At 36.6% G+C, this 21,521-nt stretch overlaps 1 protein-coding gene across 1 annotated transcript; it reads left to right on the forward strand.

Annotated features, from left to right (window-relative positions):
* Positions 1–81: 81 nt before the first annotated feature.
* On the forward strand, positions 82–16,272 carry LOC104757424 (flavonol-3-O-rhamnosyltransferase-like). The gene is made up of 3 exons (XM_087497152.1): positions 82–197; positions 5,180–5,550; positions 15,401–16,272. Exons 1-3 carry the CDS (start codon positions 82–84, stop codon positions 16,270–16,272), a joined length of 1,359 nt encoding a protein of 452 aa, XP_087353278.1.
* Positions 16,273–21,521: the final 5,249 nt, after the last annotated feature.

Below are 21,521 nucleotides of genomic sequence, written 5' to 3' on the forward strand. Positions count from 1 at the left end.
TAGGTACTACCAACTACCATCAAAAGTATATAATGACCATCTTTGTGTTTGCTTCCTTCATAGTCACTCACTTCAGGAATCATGATCAAATTCTCCGAGACAATCAGAGACTCCCACGTGGCAGTTCTCGCGTTTTTCCCCGTTGGCGCTCATGCCGGTCCTCTTTTAGCCGTTACGCGCCGTCTCGCCGCTGCTGCTCCCTTGTTAAAACTAGAATCGGCCAAAGAATAGAATGTTTGTGTTGTTCATCTCCAACCTTTACATCATGTATTTATACAAAGAGAACTAGAATATCTAAACTTGGGGACCAAGATATACTAATATGTAAATTTTCCTAAACCTTATCTAGAGAATATTAGACAATATACAATATACATATCCCAATACTCCCCCTCAAGTTGGAGCATGCAAATCACAAATGCCCAACTTGGCGGATAATCTTTCAAACGGAACTCAACCCAAAGCCTTCGTAAAAATATCAGCAATCTGGTTATCAGTACCAACATGAACCATAGTAAGCGTCCCAGCTTGAACCTCATCTCGAACAGCATGACAATCAGACACAATATGTTTGGTACGCTCATGAAACACCGGATTAGACGAGATATGAATAGCAGCTTCACTATCACAAAACAGAAGAACATATCGTGTTTGAGAACATCCCAAATCCACGAAGAGTTTCCGAAGCCACATAATTTCTTGCAACGCATGACGCATTGAACGATACTCAGCCTCGGCAGACGAATGTGACACCCTATCTTGCTTCTTAGTCTTCCAAGAGATAGGAGAACCACCCAAAAACATAACAAAACCACTCAAAGAACGACGAGTAAGAGGACATGAACCATGGTCCGCGTCACAATACGCAGTAAGAGTTAAGTCCGAGTCGGATCTCAAGAGAATCCCTTGTCCCGGAGTACCCTTCAAATATCTGACAACACGAAGTGCAGCTTCCAAATGATCAACTCGCGGCGTTTTCATGAACTGAGACAGAAGATGTACGGCATAGGACAACTCAGGACGTGTAGTGAGAAGATAAATCAAACGACCAACTAAGCGACGATACACTTCAGGATTAGACAGAAAATCACTCTTACTTTTCCCCAAATTGTGATTTTGTTCCATTAGTATAGGCGATGGCTGAGCTCCGAGAAGCCCTGCTTCAGACACAATATCAAGAACGTATTTCCGTTGAGACATATATATACCCTCACCACTTCTAGCAATCTCAATACCAAGGAAATACTTCGCCTTACCCAAATCTTTCATGTGAAAACACTTTCCCAAATATTCCTTAAACCGTTTAAGCATATGGGAATGATTGCCACAAACTAATAAATCATCAACATATATGAGAACCCGAAGCTCTACCTCACCCTTGGAATACGTAAACAGAGAATAATCTCCATAAGACTGAACAAAACCAAATCCTGTCAAAGCAGAGGTAAGCTTTGCAAACCAGCACCTAGGAGCCTGCTTAAGCCCATACAAAGACTTACGGAGACGACACACTTTATTTGGAGCAGAGTGACGAAAACCAACTGGTAACTTCATATACACTTCCTCTTCCAAATCACCATGTAAAAACGCATTGTGAACATCCATCTGATGAGCTTCCCAATTCCTGGCAGAAACAATACGTAGTAAACTTCGTATGGTGGTCATTTTAACGACCAGAGCAAATGTCTCATTATAATCCTCCCCTTCGACTTGACGGTTGCCACAAGCAACTAAACGAGCTTTATACCGTTCGAGCGAGCCATCAGAATGATACTTTATCTTGAAAACCCATTTGTTATCAATGGCCACTTTGCCAGGAGGCAAATCAATGACATCCCAAGTATGGTTTTCTTCCATCGCATTGATCTCTGTACCACACGCGTTAGTCCAACGAGGATCTTGCATGGCCTGTTTAAACGATGTCGGTTCAACTCCACTAACGACAGCCGCCAGAAATGCACGATGAGACGGAGAAAAATTTTCATCAGATATGTAATTTGTGAGAGGATAGGGAGTGTCTGTACCTTGAACCGTTGACGAAGAAACTGAAGAGAAGTCGGGAGAAACGTGATGGGTGTCTTCAACATTGCAACGTGCGGAGTAAGTCACATAATCTTTTAATTTAACAGATGGAAACTTTTGACGCTTTCCCTGTCCCAACTCAACGTTAGACTGACCGCTAGCACTATCAACAACGGGATTTAGGACAGTAGGTGTAGCAACTGTTTCAGCGGAAGTAGGCTCAACATGAGCTTGTGAAGTAGGCAAACCACCCGACTCACGTTCTTCGGACCGATCAGAAGACGATGCGGGACTCCCCCTGTCCTCATGCGTGGGTTCTAAATGAACCAGCCAGTCATCATCAATCGTCGCACTGGGAGAGGAAACAGGCTGGTCGTGCAAAGTAGACTTGGTGAGAAATGGAAATTCATTCTCTTGGAAAATAACATCACGAGAGACGGAAAACTTTGCAATCTCAAGATCGTACACCTTCCACCCTTTCTTCCCGAAGGGGTAACCCACAAAAATGCAATGACGACTTCTTTCTCCAAATTTGTCTTTATCTCGAGAACGTTTATGAGTATAACAGGAAGACCCAAACACCTTAATATGATCATAAACGGGTTTCTTCCCATGAAGGAGTTCATACGGAGTGCAATCTTGAAGAACCTTTGTTGGCGTCCTATTTATTAAGTATGTAGCCGTCAAAACTGCTTCTCCCCAAAACGACACCGGAAGACCAGCCTGAAACAAAAGTGACCGAGCAACATTCAAGATGTGCTGATGTTTCCTTTCAACGCGACCATTTTGTTGTGGGGTATCTACACACGATGTTTGATGAATAATTCCTTTGCTTTGGAAAAACGATGCAAGACACATGAACTCTGTTCCGTTATCACTCCGAACCATCCGAACCGGCTTATCAAACTGTCGTTCGGTATAAGCACAAAAATTCTGTAAAACTTGATGAACTTCAGATTTCTCTAATAGAAGGTGTGTCCACACCGCTCTAGAAAAATCGTCTACAATAGTCAAAAAAATAAACAGCTCCAGACGAAGCAGAAACACGATAAGGACCCCAAACGTCGACATGAATAAGTGAAAAACAATCCATTGCTTTATTTGAACTATCATAAAAAATTTCTCTTGTTTGCTTAGCCCTACAACACACGTCACATGGACTAGGACTAGCTGAGTTTGAAACATCAAAACCAATAGGTAAAGTAGAAAGAACTGAAAAAGCAGGATGTCCAAGCCGACGATGCCACAAAGTTGAGTCGCACTGCACTCCAACCTTATTAACCCGCACAGCTGCAACATCTTGAAGAAGATAAACCCCATCACGTTCTACCCCGGCTCCAATCAGAGTCTTCGAGAAACGGTCCTGCACAACACATAACGTATCAGTAAACAGTGCCACACCACCAGTTTGCTTAAGCAGCTTTGAAACAGAGATAAGAGAACAATTTAGATCTGGCTCATATAAAACATTGGCGAGAGTAAGATGATCTGAAACACGAAACTCTCCCATGTTTTCAGATACAGTTTTACTTCCATCTGCAAATCCCACAGAGCAAGATGGTATGGATGTCACGTTGACTAACAACTTAAGATTTCCGGTCATATGATGAGAAGCTCCAGTATCTAAAATCAAATCCTCATGAATCTTACCAGAAAAATATCTTACCAGAAAGCTTATCTATGTGATTACTTGTTTTCTCTGAAGCCATCTTACTGATTGCTTGCCATTGTTCAGGTGTGAAATTAGGGAAGGATGAGGCGTGGGGACTTGTAGCATGAGCAACTGTTGCATAACCACGACCACGTCTACCAAAAACAGAGTTACCACGTCCAGCTCCCCCTGAAATCGAACCACGACCACCACGGCCTGATGAACGTCCACCCTTGTTGCGCTCAGACCACCATTCAGGGTAACCAACAAGTTCCCAACAAAATTCTTTCTCATGCCCTGACCTTCCACAGTGGGAACAGAGCAAGGAACGCTCTTTGTTCCTGTTGTTTCCTTGAGAAAAATTTGAAGGAGCAGAGGGTGTTGCAAAACCTGAAGTTTCCACGGATTCATTCACAAGCGACGCAGAGGTCGAATCAGGCTGAAGTGAGTCTCGCCTAGCAACGAATCCTACTGCATCGTACTGCTGTTCCTTCTTCTTAGCCACTTGACGTTGTTCCTCACGAACAGCCTTAGCATAGGCTTGTACCAAATTGGGTAAGGGATCAGCATCAACGATTTGGCAAATAACGTTGCCAAATCGAGATTCATCTAGTCCCATTGCAAACTGATGAACTTTCTCCTCCTCGCGGTCTGTCGCGATCTTGGCTGCTGCTCCACACGTACACACCGGAAGTTGGCGATACCTCTAAAGCTCGTCCCACAAATTCACCAGGCGACCGTAATAATCCATGACGGACTGCCCATCTTGCTTACACGACGCAAGCTGACACACAAGTTGATGAATTCGAACCTTGTTTCCAACAGAGAAACGGTTCTTCAAGTTTTCCCACAATTCTGTAGCATCATCGATAAAAGACACCGTGGAACGAACACGAGGAGAGATTGAGGTGCGCAACCAACCGATAATCATCGAGTTCACACTAGTCCAAGACTCCAACTCCGAACCAACTGCTGTAGGTTTCTTAATGGATCCATCAATAAACCCAGTTTTTCTCTTAGCACGAAGAGCATTAAACATCTCGGTGGCCCACTCCGAGTAATTATCTCCACTCAACACAACGGAGGAGATCATGGAACCGGGGTTATCAGACGAAGACAATGCATAAGGCGAGACCGTGTTAGAGTCTGAAACCTTAGTCATGATAGCTTTTTCTTCACCCATCAAAAATATTGATCAACCGATCAAAGAGACAAACGGAGAAAAGAAACAAAACGAACGGAGAACAAGAAGAGAGAAAACAGAGAGACAAGAAACAAAACAGAGAGACAAAAGATCTTTCAAGCTTTTTGCTCTGATACCATGTTAAAACTAGAATCGGCCAAAGAATAGAATGTTTGTGTTGTTCATCTACAACCTTTACATCATGTATTTATACAAAGAGAACTAGAATATCTAAACTTGGGGACCAAGATATACTAATATGTAAATCTTCCTTAACCTTATCTAGAGAATATTAGACAATATACAATATACATATCCCAATATCCCTCCACCATCTTTTCTTTCATTAATACCGCAAGATCAAACACGTCATTGTTCTCCTCTGATCATCCGGAGAACATCAGGGTCCACGACGTCGATGATGGTGTTTCGGAGGGCGCCACCGGGAGTCAACGGGAGATGCTCGAGATGTTTCTCGAAGCGGCCCCACAGACTTTCCATAGAGAAATTGTGGCGGCAGAGACGGAAGTTGGTAAGAAAGTGACATGCATGCTAACAGATGCCTTCTTCTGGTTCGTAGCGGATATGGCTGTTGAGATGAAGGCGAGTTTGGTTGCGTTCTGGGCTGGCGGAGCGAACTCGCTTTGTGCTCATCTCTACATTGACCTCATCAGAGAAACCATTGGTGTCAAAGGTAAATATGGTGAGGAAATGTTTACTTTGTTAGATCATGTGCATTGGTTGGTGAGTGTCTCACCCAAGTCATAAATTTCTTTTATGAAAACGTATGCATTGGTGAGAGATCCATTTAATAAAACACAATTTTCAACCAAAGACACTTGGAATCAGATTCGAACGTCGTCTGCAGATGTAGCTTGACACTCAAGCGTTTGGTTCACTCACTCAACGCCGCGGTTCGCCTTCTGCACATGGCTGGCCATCCGAAACAGACTTTCTACTGGAGATAAACTGATCCAATGGAGGAGGGGTCTGCAAGGAATCTGTATTCTCTGCAACAATGCCACTGAAACGAGAGACCATCTGTTCTATGACTGCAGCTTTAGCTCAGAGATATGGAAGGCTTCCGCTCAGAACATGTATAAGGCCAAGTTCTCTACTGTTTGGCACTCGATCCTCTCTTCTGCCTGCGATAAATGGGATACTAGGGTTCAAGGTTTCTTAGCTCGCTCAGTTCTGCAAACGACAGTCTCCTGCCTCTGGCAAGAGCGTAATGGCCGGGCTCATGGTGAGACACACCACCCTGTTTCTTACCTCATCCAGCTGATTGATAGACACATGCGCGACCAACTGCTAGCCATTGGGCTTACGGGAGATAGGCGCTATGATGACGGGTTACAAGCATGGTTTAGCACAAGAGTTTAAACTTAAAGTTCTTTCGTTCTTTCTTTCAATGTTTCTGTTCAAAAAATTTTCAACTATACGCTGCACTTGATGTAACAAAGCTATTTTTCTTTTGAATATAATTTAACATTAAATTCAAAACAAAAAGAGATCCATTTAATATATTATCAATAGAATATTGTTATTTTTAGTGTATACTAGGTTTTGAACAGACGCTACACGTGAGTTTATTTAATATATTTTGATGAAAATTATATATGATTAATGACTTTTGATGAAATATTATGTTATGAAAATTTAAATTAGTATTAAGGAAAAAACAATTTCAGATACACAATTTTAAAAAATATAAAAATCAGTTATGTTATAAACTTAAATTTACTGAAAAAACCATAAATTTAACCCGACGTCCAAGTGAAGCGGATCAAGCTGGTGACCTCACATATCCTAAACCATTTTTTTGACCAATAGAAAAATGAAATAATTTTGTAATCATAAATTTATCTCGTTTTCATATTTAAATGATCGTTACCACCTATGTTTTCATGTTTTTTATTCAATATTTTCTTATTCTTCATATTCTTTCTTGTCATTTTCATTGTGAAATTTTATGGTAATTGTCATCGTTACTTTTACCGTCTGGTTCTTCGTTATACTCTTCTTCTTCTTCTTCCTCGTCAACTTCTTCACATTCTTCAACTGAAAAAACCTTTTTTTAGACTACCACACAATTTGTTAACCAATCAAACTCCAAGACCAAAATCATTTCTTTTCTCAGAAAATTTGTGCAATTCATGAAGACCAGCATAGTCAACACATGCACCTGATTATTGATAATTTCATCCATATACTTATTCGGTTTTAGATCCACACATATTGAATTTTCTCAAACCAAAATCCTTACTTGCAGAAAAGTAATATGAACACATGTATAGTTAAAACAATATTTGTGCTTTTCGTCGATCCTTCTTTTTTAAACTCAAATAACATCAAATCAAGGTCTTGCGACGTCAATTATATTTTCTTAGACTTAAAAGTAAAACTTTTACTGCAAGAATATCAAATCATCTGTAAAGTCATACACAAATAATATGTTTTACAGCTCATAAGAGATATAAAGCACAAACGAAAATAAATAAGATATTTTCAAGATATTAAAACCTGATAAAACTAAAATAAATCAAATAAAACTTTTAAATTTGGAAACCTGATAAATCAAGCTTAGAAGGAAACTTGATTTATAATATAAATAAAACCTGATAAAACTTTTAAAATTTTTCTAACTATAAATTAGAAATTGTACATGTCTCTTTGAAAACCTCACAAAAGCTGAGAACCATTATAATAAAAGTAATCTATATTACGACTATTTTGAGAATAGTTGTGATTTCGTCGTTAAATTATGCGACTCTGTGGCTACTATCGGACGACTATTTGACGACTATGTTACGATGACTTTAAGCCAGATTTAATGACTGGTTTGACGACTATAGTGATTAAAACCATAATTGTTTTGTTTTGTTTTATAATTCGAATTTCTAATCAAAGAGAAACCTAAAATTCACATTTTTAATAACCAAAAGTTCACCACAATAGTAATATGTTCACCACATTAGCAATTACAAAAAAAGAACCAAAATGATCAATCAAAAACTATGATTGACACATCATCCCAAAGTGACAAGTTCATAATCATCAAAAGAGAACCAAAATGATCAATCAAAAACTATGATTGATCATCATCCCAAAGTGACTGACAAGTTCATGAGAGTTAAGGAATAGAGATAAGTAACTTAAGAAGTAACATAAGAAGGAGATGTTCTTTGTGTTGGAGAGGCGGTGGATGCATCACTTGATTCAGACACAAGGAATTCCACAAAGGTCGGATCAGTTTTGCGCAAGTACTTTTCCAAGTGCCCTATTTTCTTCTGTTGCTTAGCCACAACTTTGGAATGTTCTGCTTCACGAGCAGCAATCTCAGCATCACGTTTTGCATTATAGGCAACTTGTTCTTCAATTATACGATGAGCTTCTTTCATTTGCTCTTGCAATGCTGCAAACGACGACTGTCCTTGTTGATAGCTCTTGCCATTGAGAAGATCCTGAAGATGATCCTTGAGGCTTCCAAGTCCAAAAAGATTACCTCGTGAATTCTTCTCAGTGGACTTAGAAAATAAAAACTGAAACTGTTAGTTCTGAAAATGAAAGTTTTGAAGAATCTTTAAATATAGATTGTGAAAATGGTACTTTACCTGAAGAAAGATGGCCGTATAATCTTCTGCTGTGAGCTTCTGAGCTCGTGAAGGATCTGACTCGATCTTAGATATCTTAGCTTGTAAGTGTTTTTCATAAGTTGAGAAGATCTTCTCGGCTTTTCGATCAACATACGTACCATCTGGCCTTGTATGTGTCTCTTTGAAAACCTCACCAAGACTCACCGGTCTCCCAAGTTTCTCTTCCTGGAATGTTACAAAACAAAACAAAAGGTTAAGGCATAAGTTAAAGCTACAAAAAAAAGGTTAAAACATAAGTTAAAGTTACTCACCAAGCCTTGTTCGACTTGTTGATACGATGTTGGCCCAGATAAGTGTGAGTGTGGACCGAGACCATTACGGTCTGACATACGAGCATTGGAAATTGGAATAGATTCGACTCATTTCCTGTGCTTCTTCATTATCCCACTGCGCAACCATTATTTTCCAGAGAGTACCCCCAATCCATTTAGGTTGCACTCGACTAGTCCTAGCGTCGCTTAGCATGTTTTTCATCCGGCGTTGACATATCTAATAGAAAAAAAGTTGCACTGTCCCTGTTATCAATGGATCCCAAGTGTGTGTTTTTTAGGAAAAAGAAAATATAATTAAGTTAGTGAAAACAACAATTAAAACCTATCTATGAATGATATATGACAAAAAACTATACCGCAAACTCAAGAAAGTATCTTTCTCGTCTCTCCGGAGGCGCACATGACCAATTATAGTATGGACCATCAAATTTGTTTGTAAAAACCGTAGTAATCTTCTGCACCAGTTGTGATTTGACATCACGAGTAAACCTCATTACATAAGAATCAAGTTAGAATCAAGCATAAGCATAAACCATACCAAAGTCATTTAAAATCAAATAAAAAAACACATGTACTCTTCTAGTTACTACTAACTGATGAGAGACTTGGGAATGACAAAACAATAGTCAATAGTGATGTTTGTCTTCAACCCAGTTGTGTGTCATCTAAAAGCAACAAATTCATCGACTCTAATCTAGAAGAAAACATATGAAAACATGTACTCTTCTAGTTAGTAAGTATAAAAGAAAAAAACATTTTTTTGGTTTTAAATTTAAACGTGTTTACATACCAAGTAGTGTTAGGCTTCGGTTCCGGAGAGACGGTGGTAAAAGTATGACGGCCCGGCACCATAAGTATGGCGTTAAGAGCCCTCAACGTGTCCTCCTGGAGTTCCGGCAACACTGGATCTGACTCGTCGAAGTTGTTACCTTGAGAAGAAGGATGACTTTGAGCGTGAGAGTTCTGAACTGGAGATCTCGCAGAATCATGCAAAGGATTCGATTGAACCGGAGGGTTGTTCTGAACTTCTGGTAATAACCGAGTTGGTTGGTCTTCAACGCTTTGAATCAAGGAGTTCTGAAATAGGATATGTGGTGGTGGATAATTTCTGACCTGCGGTGCGGCTGACATTGATAGTTGGGGGGGAAACATGGACTTGTTCTTGAGGCGTCTGAGGCGTAGGATTTTGAGCCGCCGGCGTGAAGTTGTATTGAGGCGGTAGAGGGTTGACTTTCCTCACCTTGGACGGAAGGTTAGAGCCACCGGGTCTGAGAGAAGCGTTGGGGACAACATTCCTCTTTCGCCCAGGCTTCTTAACAGGAGGCATCGTAAGTATCGGAGATTGAGATTGTTTAGGTGAAGAGGAAGACGAAGAAAAGACAGATCGGAGATTGAGAGATTAGGGTTGATTGAGAGAGATTGAAAGAATCGGCGAAGAAGAAGAATGGTGAGAAATGAGAGATTAGGGTTGTAAAATTAGGGTTAGGTCGATTGTTATGGGCTGGACCGCGTAAATGGATTTCCGGGTCTAATTAACCCAAAATGTTTTAACTTAGTCGCTTATTAGTCGCGGATGAGTTGGTGTGTAATTTTATTTTAAAAAGTTGGGCTTGTTTTGGAGTCCAAAATCTGGTCCAACATGTAATAACCATGTTTATACCCAATATTTTAGAGTTAGTCACTTGTTTATCGCCAATCAGTAGCCAAAATTAATTTTATAAAAACATATAATTTAATTTAGTTTACATATTATTTAAAGCATACTACTTATATATACACTACATAATATATTGATCACTTAAAATTTACAAAACATTACTTACATATATACTTAATATAATAAAATTTACATTTTCTATTTTTATATCAAAAGTACATTTATGACTTAGCATAAATGAAGATACTAATTTTAAAAATTCAGACCTACTGATTCATATACTTTTTCTTGAGCTTCACCTTCGTAGGTATTTTTTCACTTTGCAACCAATTCACATCTGCAGTAATAGAAAACAATAGATCAAGTCTAAACAATTAATAAGACATGGTGCACCTAAAATTATATAACAATAAGTATAGATATGGTAAAGCAAGCATAAAAAATTGACATTAAGGGTTAATTTTGTCTGTCCCTTTGAAAATGAGAATAATATGAGAATGCCACAACATGATTCTTGTATTTAAAGTTTATATATGAAGAATGCCACATTAGTCGCTACGTAGTCGCCAAATTAGCTACTTTGATGCAACTAAATTAAGTTCTTCCCATTTAGTCGTATAACGGCCATTAATCAACAACTACAGTACCGACTATTGTATTTGGTCGGCAAATAACGTCTGAGTTATCTGCCGACTAAATTTACGCAGTTGTAACTTGGTAGCTACTTCGTCTGCAAGTAGTCGGTAAATTAAGCGACTATGTATTTAGTCGCCAATCGTAGTCGTATATACTCTGTTTTCTTGTAGTGTATAGCTTCAACTTTTTATTAGTATAGATATAATATTTTAAAATTTCTATGGAGGTTAAGTAATTGTAATATTTTAAAACATTCTATGAAGTTCAAATATTTTTAATATTTGAACCTTTTAAAATTTTCAATATTTCTAATATTTTAAACTTTTAAAATTTATTAATTATAATTCTCTTAAAACCTTTTAAAAGCTAAAAAAGTTTAAAATTTATAAATTATAATATTTTGAAACTTTTTAAAGGTTAGACTTTTAGAAGTTTCAATATTTATAATATTTTAAACTTTTAAAAGGTTTTAAAATATAACAATTGAACCTTTTAAAAAGTTTCAATATTCATAATATTTTAAACTATTAAAATTATTATATTAACTATTAAAATTTTAAAATTATAATATTTAAAATCTTTTAAAAGCTAAGAACTTTTAAAAGTTTCAATATTTATAATATTTAAAGTTTTTAAAGTTTTAAATATTATAATATTTTTTTGAAACTTTTTAAAGTTTTAATTTGATCAAATAGAAAACTGGATCATACTGAATAAAACTTTTAAACTTGGACGCCTGATAAATCTAGCTTTCCTGCTCATTCGTTGTTGGAAGCATATTAATCTTATTTATACTGGTTCTGAACCATTGTCTAAAAAATTTCTAGCTGATGTGGGACATTGTACATAGTTCTTTTATTTCCATAAATTTAAAATTCTAGAAATTTAGAAAATGTAGATAAATAACATGTCAAATCCTGATAGGTTGTTTAAAATAATTTTTAATATAAAAAATTCTGGAAATTTAGAAAATGTTAATGAGTGACATCATATCGAATGAATTTAAAATGTACCAACACTAGGGCCTTGAATGGCAATAGGTTTTTCATTGGTTTTTTGTTTTTAGATTTTGGTTTTTGAATTTTGGTTTTAAAACTTTTGGTTTTTGGTTTTTTCTGTATATTTAAAAATTAATAAACCAAAAAGTCAAAAAAAAAAAAACTTACGACTGAAAATAATGGTTTTTCACAAAATCTCAAAATTATGGCTTTTAGTTTCTCTTTGAAATTTGGAAAAACCACTTAAAAACTAGGTTCCCTAATTTTTAGGGAATTCAATTTTTTAACATCTTGAATGGTGAAAAAATAGATTTTCAAAAAATCAAAGACCAAAATCCACCTAAAAACTAGTTATCATTCAAGGCCTAGGACTCCTATGCACAGTAGAAAAAAAAAGAGAAATACCCTAGAATAGCACTCTTTTAGGTTTTTCTTCCAAATCTAGTACATATACTCAACTTTTCCAAATGTAGCATTTGTGATATTGAGTATTAACTTATTAACTTAAAAACTAAAATTCATTATTTTAAAAGTCCTGTTCACGATTTTAAAATTTTCCGACGAACCTTTTTTTGAGTCCTCCGATCTGAGATCTCAATTTCTAAGTTCATCCTCATCAATTTCTAAGAGACGCGCCAGAACGATTCGTTTGTTAAATTCACCGTACTCCACCGCTTTAGCCGCTACAACCTCCGCCGTTGCAAGAATAACCTGACATGTACTCCGGATTCACGACGAGACTCTCCTCCTAATCGAATCATACAAAGAGAGATGGTATGAAATTAATCGTGGTCCTCTCAAATCAACCCACTGGGAAGAGACCACCATCGCCGCCTCAGCTCGTTCCAGCGTTGGAGACAACGAAGCTTAGAGGCGGAGGAAATGAGCGAGAGCCATAGCAGCGGAGATGGTGGTGAGAGCCGGAGGAAATGAGCGACGATGGTGAGAAAACGATGGAGATGGAGATGGCGGTGAGAGGCAAAGGAACAACGATGGAGATGGTGGTGAGAGGTGGAGGAAATGAGCAAGAGCCGTATAGCAGCGGAGATTAGAGCTTTTGCTGAGAGAGTTATGGTAATGGAGAAGAAGATGATGAAATATGCGATGGAGACAATGAAGCTTTGTAAATAGATAGAGTTAAGAAAGATTGATTTGATTAAAACTTCTCAAGCTCAACTTCTTCAGTATCTCAACTCTTCCTTTGATTTTTCTTTCTAACTAGAACAGATTATTAATTAAGCCTATAAAACAAAAGATGATGCTAGAGTTGTTGTTGTTGCAGACAAAAAAAGTGTTATGGGACGCAATATGAACTTTTTTTAACCATAAGAGATGGAGATTAGAAGGATTGATTTGATTAAGACTACTCAAGCTTATGTTCTTTCGTTTCTCAACTCTTTCTGCATCTAATGGTTACAATTTTTCACAGAACATACAACTTGCAAACCCAAAGTTGCCCATGTAAATGTTGGTTTCATATATTTAGGAAGACTTTCATAAAATTGAAGATCGTCTTCCTAAACATTATGAAATCTTTCCTAAACTTAGAAAAACATGTTTAAAATCTTATTTATCTTTTTTCTTAATGTATCACAAATTACTCCATTAATAAGGGTAATGTATCAAAGATCCACCAATGGCCTAACTTTATGAAGGCATTCCAAAATTTCAATAAGTTCTTCCTAAATTATTAGTAAGGGGTAATCTTTTTCATGAAGGTTTTCCTGAAACTCGAGAAATCTTTCCTAAATATATGGAAATCCTTCTTAATATTCAATGAATCCTTCATGAATTTAAATAAATGTTCTTATAATCTCTTTTTTATGTTTTGCCTCAAATCTATCACAACTTACTCCATTAATGAGGGTAATAATCTATCAAAAGATTACCTCGGTCTAATACAATACTCAATGGTCATGCTTTTAAATCTTTCTAGGGGTTGTATGCTCTGTTTTTTTTTTTTTTATAAAGGACTTCAAGAAATCCTTCTTAAATTTTTTGGCATCCTTCCTGAATGTTTGATTTAGGGAGGTCGCCACAATATTACGAAGTTCTTCCTAAATTTTCAAATCAAGCATGTAATTCCTCCAATTAAGCCAATAAAAATGACACAACGATTCATCATTCTAAGAGTAGAGCTTATTTGACTATAACTCTATTACTGGATGATGGCCATCAATGCTGAAGTTTGCGGATCTTTGTGCCATTCCCTAAAAGCTTCATTGAACTTTTGTTTTTTCTTCTTTCTTAAGTAGACCCTAGTATATAACAATCAACTAGAACAAGAGTTAAAAAGAAGTAAAATGAATTTTTTATTACACCTATATGCCACCCATCACACCACATCACATCTAAACTTACTTGAAAAGAGTATAAATCAATTTCTCTGAGATCGTAGTCAAAAATCATCTCACTTTCTCGACTTTCCCATATGATTTCAGTTTTTTTCCTTGATCTCTTCAATGGACTAAACACACAAATGCAACCAATCTACAAAGAACCCAGAGATATGATATCTAACTATCAAGAGCACAAAAGACAGTGAAAAATATTAATCTAAAATAAAATTCAATCATCTAATTTACAAAACAAATTCACACACATAATTCTCTTAATTATCCAACATAAACAACACTATTTCATCTACCTATTTGATTCCATAGACCTAAGAAAACGCATGGCCAGGTGAGGCAGACATTGAATGAGTCATCGATGAGAATTTGGCGAGAAGTTTCATCTCGAGACACGCCTTTCTTCATCAAAACAGAGAAAGAGGATTCCTTGAATCCTCCCATCTTCATTCAACGTGCTATGTCCATGTGTCACAAGAACCACTCGCTTCATCGTCATGACGATGCCTAGGTCTTGTAATCTCGATGATGATGGGATCAAGAGGCGTGACAAATCGGATTTGCCCGGACAAGTTTGGCTCATTCCCTTTTCAAACCGCTTCATCTTTTTCCGATTAGAGCTAATCGCCGGTAAAAATGAGATCTCAAAAGTTTCATATCGGAAAATGAGATCCAGTTTATGTAGAGATAACGAAGAGCCATCGAGAAAGATGGAAACTTTTATTATTTATTTTAATTGATAATTTCAGTGTTTTTAATATTAAATTAGAAGATGTGTGCTAAATCTGGAAAATATGAGATTGTGTGCTAGATTTCGAAGAAAAACCTAATTTGGTGCTATTTTTGAGAATCTTCCAAAAAAAAAAACTTAGCATTTTAGGGTTTTAATGATTCAACAATGTAGCTACTGCACTCGTGAATATTATATGTATTTATGGTTATTAATTTGTTTATTTCCTTATTTACGTAAGTAGATGTGCGTATGGAAGAGACATTAGGGTTTATACCAGGAATGGAGAATTACAAAGTTAAAGATATACCAGAGGAAGTTGCATTTGGAGATTTGGACTCTGTTTTCCCAAAGGCTTTACACCAAATGAGTCTTGCTTTACCTCGTGCCTCTGCGGTTTTCATCAGTTCCTTTGAAGCATTAGAACCTACGTTGATCCATAACCTAAGATCGAAACTTAAACGTTTCTTGAACATCCCCCCTCCCACGTTATTGTCTTCTACATTGGAGAAAGTGACACCGGTGCGCGATCCTCATGGCTGCTTTGCTTGGATGGGGAAGAGATCACCTGCCTCTGTAGCGTACATTAGCTTCGGCACCGTCATGGAACCGCCTCCCGTAGAGCTTGTGGCGATAGCGCAAGGGTTGGAATCGAGCAAAGTGCCGTTTGTTTGGTCGCTTAAGGAGAAGAACATGGTTCATCCACCAAAAGGGTTTCTGGACCGGACAAGAGAGCAAGGGATAGTGGTTCCATGGGCTCCCCAAGTGGAACTGCTGAAACACGAGGCAACGGGTGTGAATGTGACACATTGTGGATGGAACTCGGTATTGGAGAGTGTGTCGGCAGGTGTGCCGATAATCGGCAGACCAATTTTGGCGGATAATAGACTCAACGGAAGAGCAGTGGAGGTTGTGTGGAAAGTTGGAATGATGGTGAATAATGGAGTCTTCACCAAAGAAGGGTTTGAGAACTGTTTGCATCAAGTTTTGGTTCATGATGATGGTAAGACGATGAAGGCAAATGCCAAGAAGCTTAAAGAAAAACTCCAAGAAGATGTCTCTACGAAAGGATTTGAGAATTTCAATGTATTGTTGGACGAAATTGTGAAAGTTTAGGTTGTTTACAAAATAATGGAATAATCTTATTATATAAAGTTTGATGTCAAAGTTAGTCATTAACAAGATCTTAACATTTGTCAATTGTATCATTCAGATATTACCACATGTCAATTTCTAAATTTTTAAAAAATTTTAAAAATAAAAATGTAAAAATTCAAAACCTACCATAAAAATATTTTATATAAAAGTAAAATAGATAAAATAAAATCTAATTTTATCTAAAATCTAATTATAAGATAAATTATATATAAATATATCATAAAATATGAAATTAAAATATTGTTTACTTATTTTAATTTTAAGTTGCTAATTTTACGAGAAAAAATATTACTTTTTATATAAGATTAAAAAAAATGATTGTGAAAATCATACAAAATTAGTTACTGTTTCTAAAAAAAATGTAAATACTCACCTTTACATAAAGAAAAGATTGTTGAAGTAAAAAAAAAAAAAATAGATAGTCTCATATTTTTTTCACCAGTCAAATAATTTATTCAGAAAGACTGCTATTATAATATATAATATAGGAGTATGTAAGATTAACATATGTGATTTTGTAACTATAAAAATATTAAAATGAAGAGACATATAATAAGTTATTTAATGTGTTCATAAAGACAATTTGTTGGTAGTAGTAAAGAATAAAGAATATATTTTACCAGTAAAATATATTTGTGTGTACAAATACACTTTTAGTGGTAATGTAGACAGTAGATTTGTAAATAGATATACATTAGTGTATAAACAACTAGTTTCTATAACTAAAAGTTTATCTCTTTACTTTTATACATTGTTTTTACTTCCAAAAAGAATTAAATATATATTCTTTGTTAATGTGAAATATATATATATATATATATATATATATTCTTTGTTAAATTTAATTTAATTTAATTAACTTTGAACTCATCTATACCTATTTTCTTTAACTAAAAGTGTATCTATTATTTTTTCAACCAAACAATAAATTAAAAGAAATTCCTCGGTTAGTTGTCCAAGCCAGAGGGAAGAGGTTTACAAAAGAAACTTCAGAGATAAGAGTATGCGAAGCACAAGCAAGACAAGCCGCCTTTGAATTTGACGCATGCAGGAACCAAGAGATGGAGAATAGTAGGAAAGACTCCAGCGAGTTAAACTCATCGAGCAAGTTGGAGAAGGATGGCCAATATTCAGGGGACTGCACCATAGTGAGTAACTCAGCACTTATCCGCTCCATGGCTCATAACAACCCTTCTAACTCTGAATGTAGGGGGGAGGGGCTCCGTCTTAGACACTTGCCCCCAACAACAAGGTTCGCTCCTCACCAACGCAACACCACCAGCCTAATCCTGAATGCACATTGGTTGCTTTCCAAGAACCATCAATCTGATAACAAGGTGAAGAAACCTAGACATCCGAAGACGGAGATAGAGCTGACATGACCGCCGTAAAAGAGAGCGCCTTTTCCCAGACTAACTTATCGCCCAAAGCCTGAGCAATTATATCATTCGTCTCGATCTCTAAATCTTGAAAAACCTTTTTATTTATGGCATTCCAGATTGCCCATAAATTTCATAGTAATTGAAGAAGTCAATCAGGATCACCCTGTTTAGAGACATCCTCCAGAAAACAAAACAAATTTGAGTACACCGATTCATATGAAAATCCCTCTGATGAGAGCGGAGTCGGAATAAATCCCAAACTTCATACGAATGAGGGCATTCAAAAAAAATGTGATTAATAGTCTCAACCATAGAGTCACACCTTTTACACTAAATATCACATTGGACACCTCAGTATATCTATTTGCTTTTATAGATAGTTTATACTTACTAAAAATACTTACTTTATATTCTTTGTTAAATTTAATTTATTTTAAAAACTCTAAACCCGCACATCGGGCGGGTCTTAATCTAGTTATATATATAGTCAAATAAATGTGTGCCTATGTATTCTATTTTGTCAAAGTGTGTTTCTATTTCAAAGGGTTGTTGATTTTCATTGTACGTACGTACTTGATATATACTTACTCTGTTAAGTACCTTTTTAAAAACCCCTATATATTAATAGAGAAGCATTCATTTAAAAAAACTGATTTATCCTGCCTGAGAGCTCAAGACACATTTAGTTATTTACCCTCATTTTGATTTATTATTTACAGTTTTATACCATTGTGTTTTTACCAAAAAAATAAAAATAAGAAAACAAATGTGTTCTTATTAAAAACTTTATCACATAAATTTTTTAATATTAATTAATTTTAAGCTTTATATTTTTTTTGTATATTAGAAAACAATATTTATTGAAATGCATGTGGGTTACTTGCGGATCTCACGAAATCAAGCGGGATAGATGCAAAGACATTAACGACTCAAAATATTTAAATCCATTGTAGGATGGCTTAGCGGACGGGTTTGACCCGGTTAACAATTTAATTTAAATCATTTGGTTCATGAAATTTTAATTTTTTGTGGCTTTTATCTGATTTGATAGTTCAAGATTTTGATAGAAATCTAATCAATCACTAATTCGGTTCACATTCGTTCCAAATCCGCAATCATGTTAATCTAAAATTTATGGTGAACAATTACTATTTTAAACTTTTATAAACTTGATGAATTCAAATTTATATAAGTTTGTATTATAAATATTATAATAAATAAATATATTTATATATGTAATATTTCAAATAAAAATTTCACCCGTGCAATAGTACGAGTTATTACCTAGTAAAATATTAATGTTGAATAGCGATCTATGTTTATTTTAACTTAAGAAAAGACTAAACTCTAATGTCTGAGTTGTGGCATTAGACATGAGAGAATTGGGATTTGATAGTTTGAGGGTTTAAGTTCTTAAGCAAATAAAGAGAGTTATACTTTGTTTTTCTTAAATTCTTGAACCTTGATTCAATATAATAATCGTTTAAAAGATTATCTTATAGTAAAATCTAGAACAAACACCTTTTGTACGCATTGTCTTTTCCTGCAACAACAAGTGAGATCTTGTGACACGTATGGATAATTGGCAACAATTTGTGATTGTGACTGTGATGAAACCGCTGAAACTCAATCTCCATAATTATGGGTATTGGAAGGTTCAGATGACGCAACTGATTATTGATTTTGATGCATGTGGTGCTGTTGAAGACGAATGTACACCCAATGGCTACAAATGACAAGGGAGAATGTTTTACGAACCCAAGGTAGTATTCGATTGCTAAAAAGATGACATAAGCCAAATTCAACTAGAGGGCTCTGTCGGCTATATATGTTTGGGCCTTTGCATATATATGAACCAAACCAACCAATGATGCAAGAGAAGAAATGAAGCTTGGGACAAATTTCATGTATCATTTGAAGGTACGGACAACGTGAAAAGTGCCATAATCGACATGCTAGCATCCGAATTATCTTGGCCATAATTAATTACTAACAAAACTTTAAATCTAATTAAACATTGTTCTCCTTGCCTCCATCAATATTCTTTTTCTTATCAATATTTTTACGCTCTTCTTCACAAACTTTGCTTATTATATCATAGTATTTCAAAAAGAATATTGCTTATTGTATTCTTGTCTCAAGGAAGTTTGTCAATTTTATTTATAAACCGTAACATTGTGAATTCTGATTAGTCTCTGTGACTTGTGATGTGAATACGACGGCTTAGCCAAACCAAACATGCGCATAATAAAGATTGTGATTTGTGACTAAAGTGTGTTTATTCTCTGTTTTGTTTAATAGATATAGAGAACACTAACATAGTAGGACAAGTGATCGGTCGCTCTGTCTAGTGGTGTACTCCCATAAAATGGTTAGTGCTCCCAAGTTTGTACGAAACAATAAAAACTTGTCCACTTCTCATCCTTAAGAGCTTGGACATGACTTACCGGTTCAATCTCTTTGAGAACAGGAGTTAGACCATAACAAGGATTTGGCTTCCGAATGTTGTCCTTGGCTCTAGTCTGCATGCGATGTGTGTTCTGAGGAGGCATTGGTGCCGATGAAGAGCTTGTAGAAGCCAAAACCGAGTGATCAGCCTGTGAAGAAGTAGAGGAGGAGGCAGCAGAGGAGGGAGCAGGGGACGACTCAAGTGTGACAGTACCAACAGGTGAGTAATCTGACGACGGGGCTGCAGGAAGAGTGAGTGACCGATCGAAAGGATGAACTACAGAGGCCGAGAAGGAATTGGAGGTAGGTGGTTCATTAGTGGGAGAGGGAGGAGAGACTGTTTGCAGAGGGTATGGAAAGACTGACTCAACAAACTGAACATGGCGAGAGACATAAATGCACGAAGTAGAGACATCTAAACAAAGATAGGCACTTTGAGTGAGAGAGTATCCTAGAGAGACACAAGGTGTTGATTTTGAACTAAACTTGTTTTGACCATAAGGGCGGATCCATGGGTAACAGAAACAGCCAAAGGTTCTAAGCTTGGTGTAGTTCGGTTCAGTCCTAAAAAGTAAGTGATAAGGAGAATATTGAGCTAGGTTTGGGGTTGTTTGGCGGTTTATAAGATAAACAACAGTGGCAAAATAGTAGGTCCAATATGTGTTTGGTATGGAGGCATGAGTGAGAGGAGAGAGATCTGTTTCAACAATATGACGATGTTTTCTTTCAGCAATGCCATTATGCTCATGAGTGTGGGGGAGGAGAAGTGAAATGGGAGATTCCATTTGTTGCCAGAAATTGCTTAAGAGCAAGGAACTACAGAGGCCGAGAAGGAATTGGAGGTAGGTGGTTCATTAGTGGGAGAGGGAGGAGAGACTGTTTGCAGAGGGTATGGAAAGACTGACTCAACAAACTGAACATGGCGAGAGACATAAATGCACGAAGTAGAGACATCTAAACAAAGATAGGCACTTTGAGTGAGAGAGTATCCTAGAGAGACACAAGGTGTTGATTTTGAACTAAACTTGTTTTGACCATAAGGGCGGATCCATGGGTAACAGAAACAGCCAAAGGTTCTAAGCTTGGTGTAGTTCGGTTCAGTCCTAAAAAGTAAGTGATAAGGAGAATATTGAGCTAGGTTTGGGGTTGTTTGGCGGTTTATAAGATAAACAACAGTGGCAAAATAGTAGGTCCAATATGTGTTTGGTATGGAGGCATGAGTGAGAGGAGAGAGATCTGTTTCAACAATATGACGATGTTTTCTTTCAGCAATGCCATTATGCTCATGAGTGTGGGGGAGGAGAAGTGAAATGGGAGATTCCATTTGTTGCCAGAAATTGCTTAAGAGCAAGGAACTCTCCCCCGCCCCCCCCCCCC

Source organism: Camelina sativa, chromosome 17 (assembly GCF_030686135.1).
Source record: "Camelina sativa cultivar CO46 ecotype springtype chromosome 17, ASM3068613v1".
NCBI classification, from domain to species: Eukaryota; Viridiplantae; Streptophyta; class Magnoliopsida; order Brassicales; family Brassicaceae; genus Camelina; species Camelina sativa.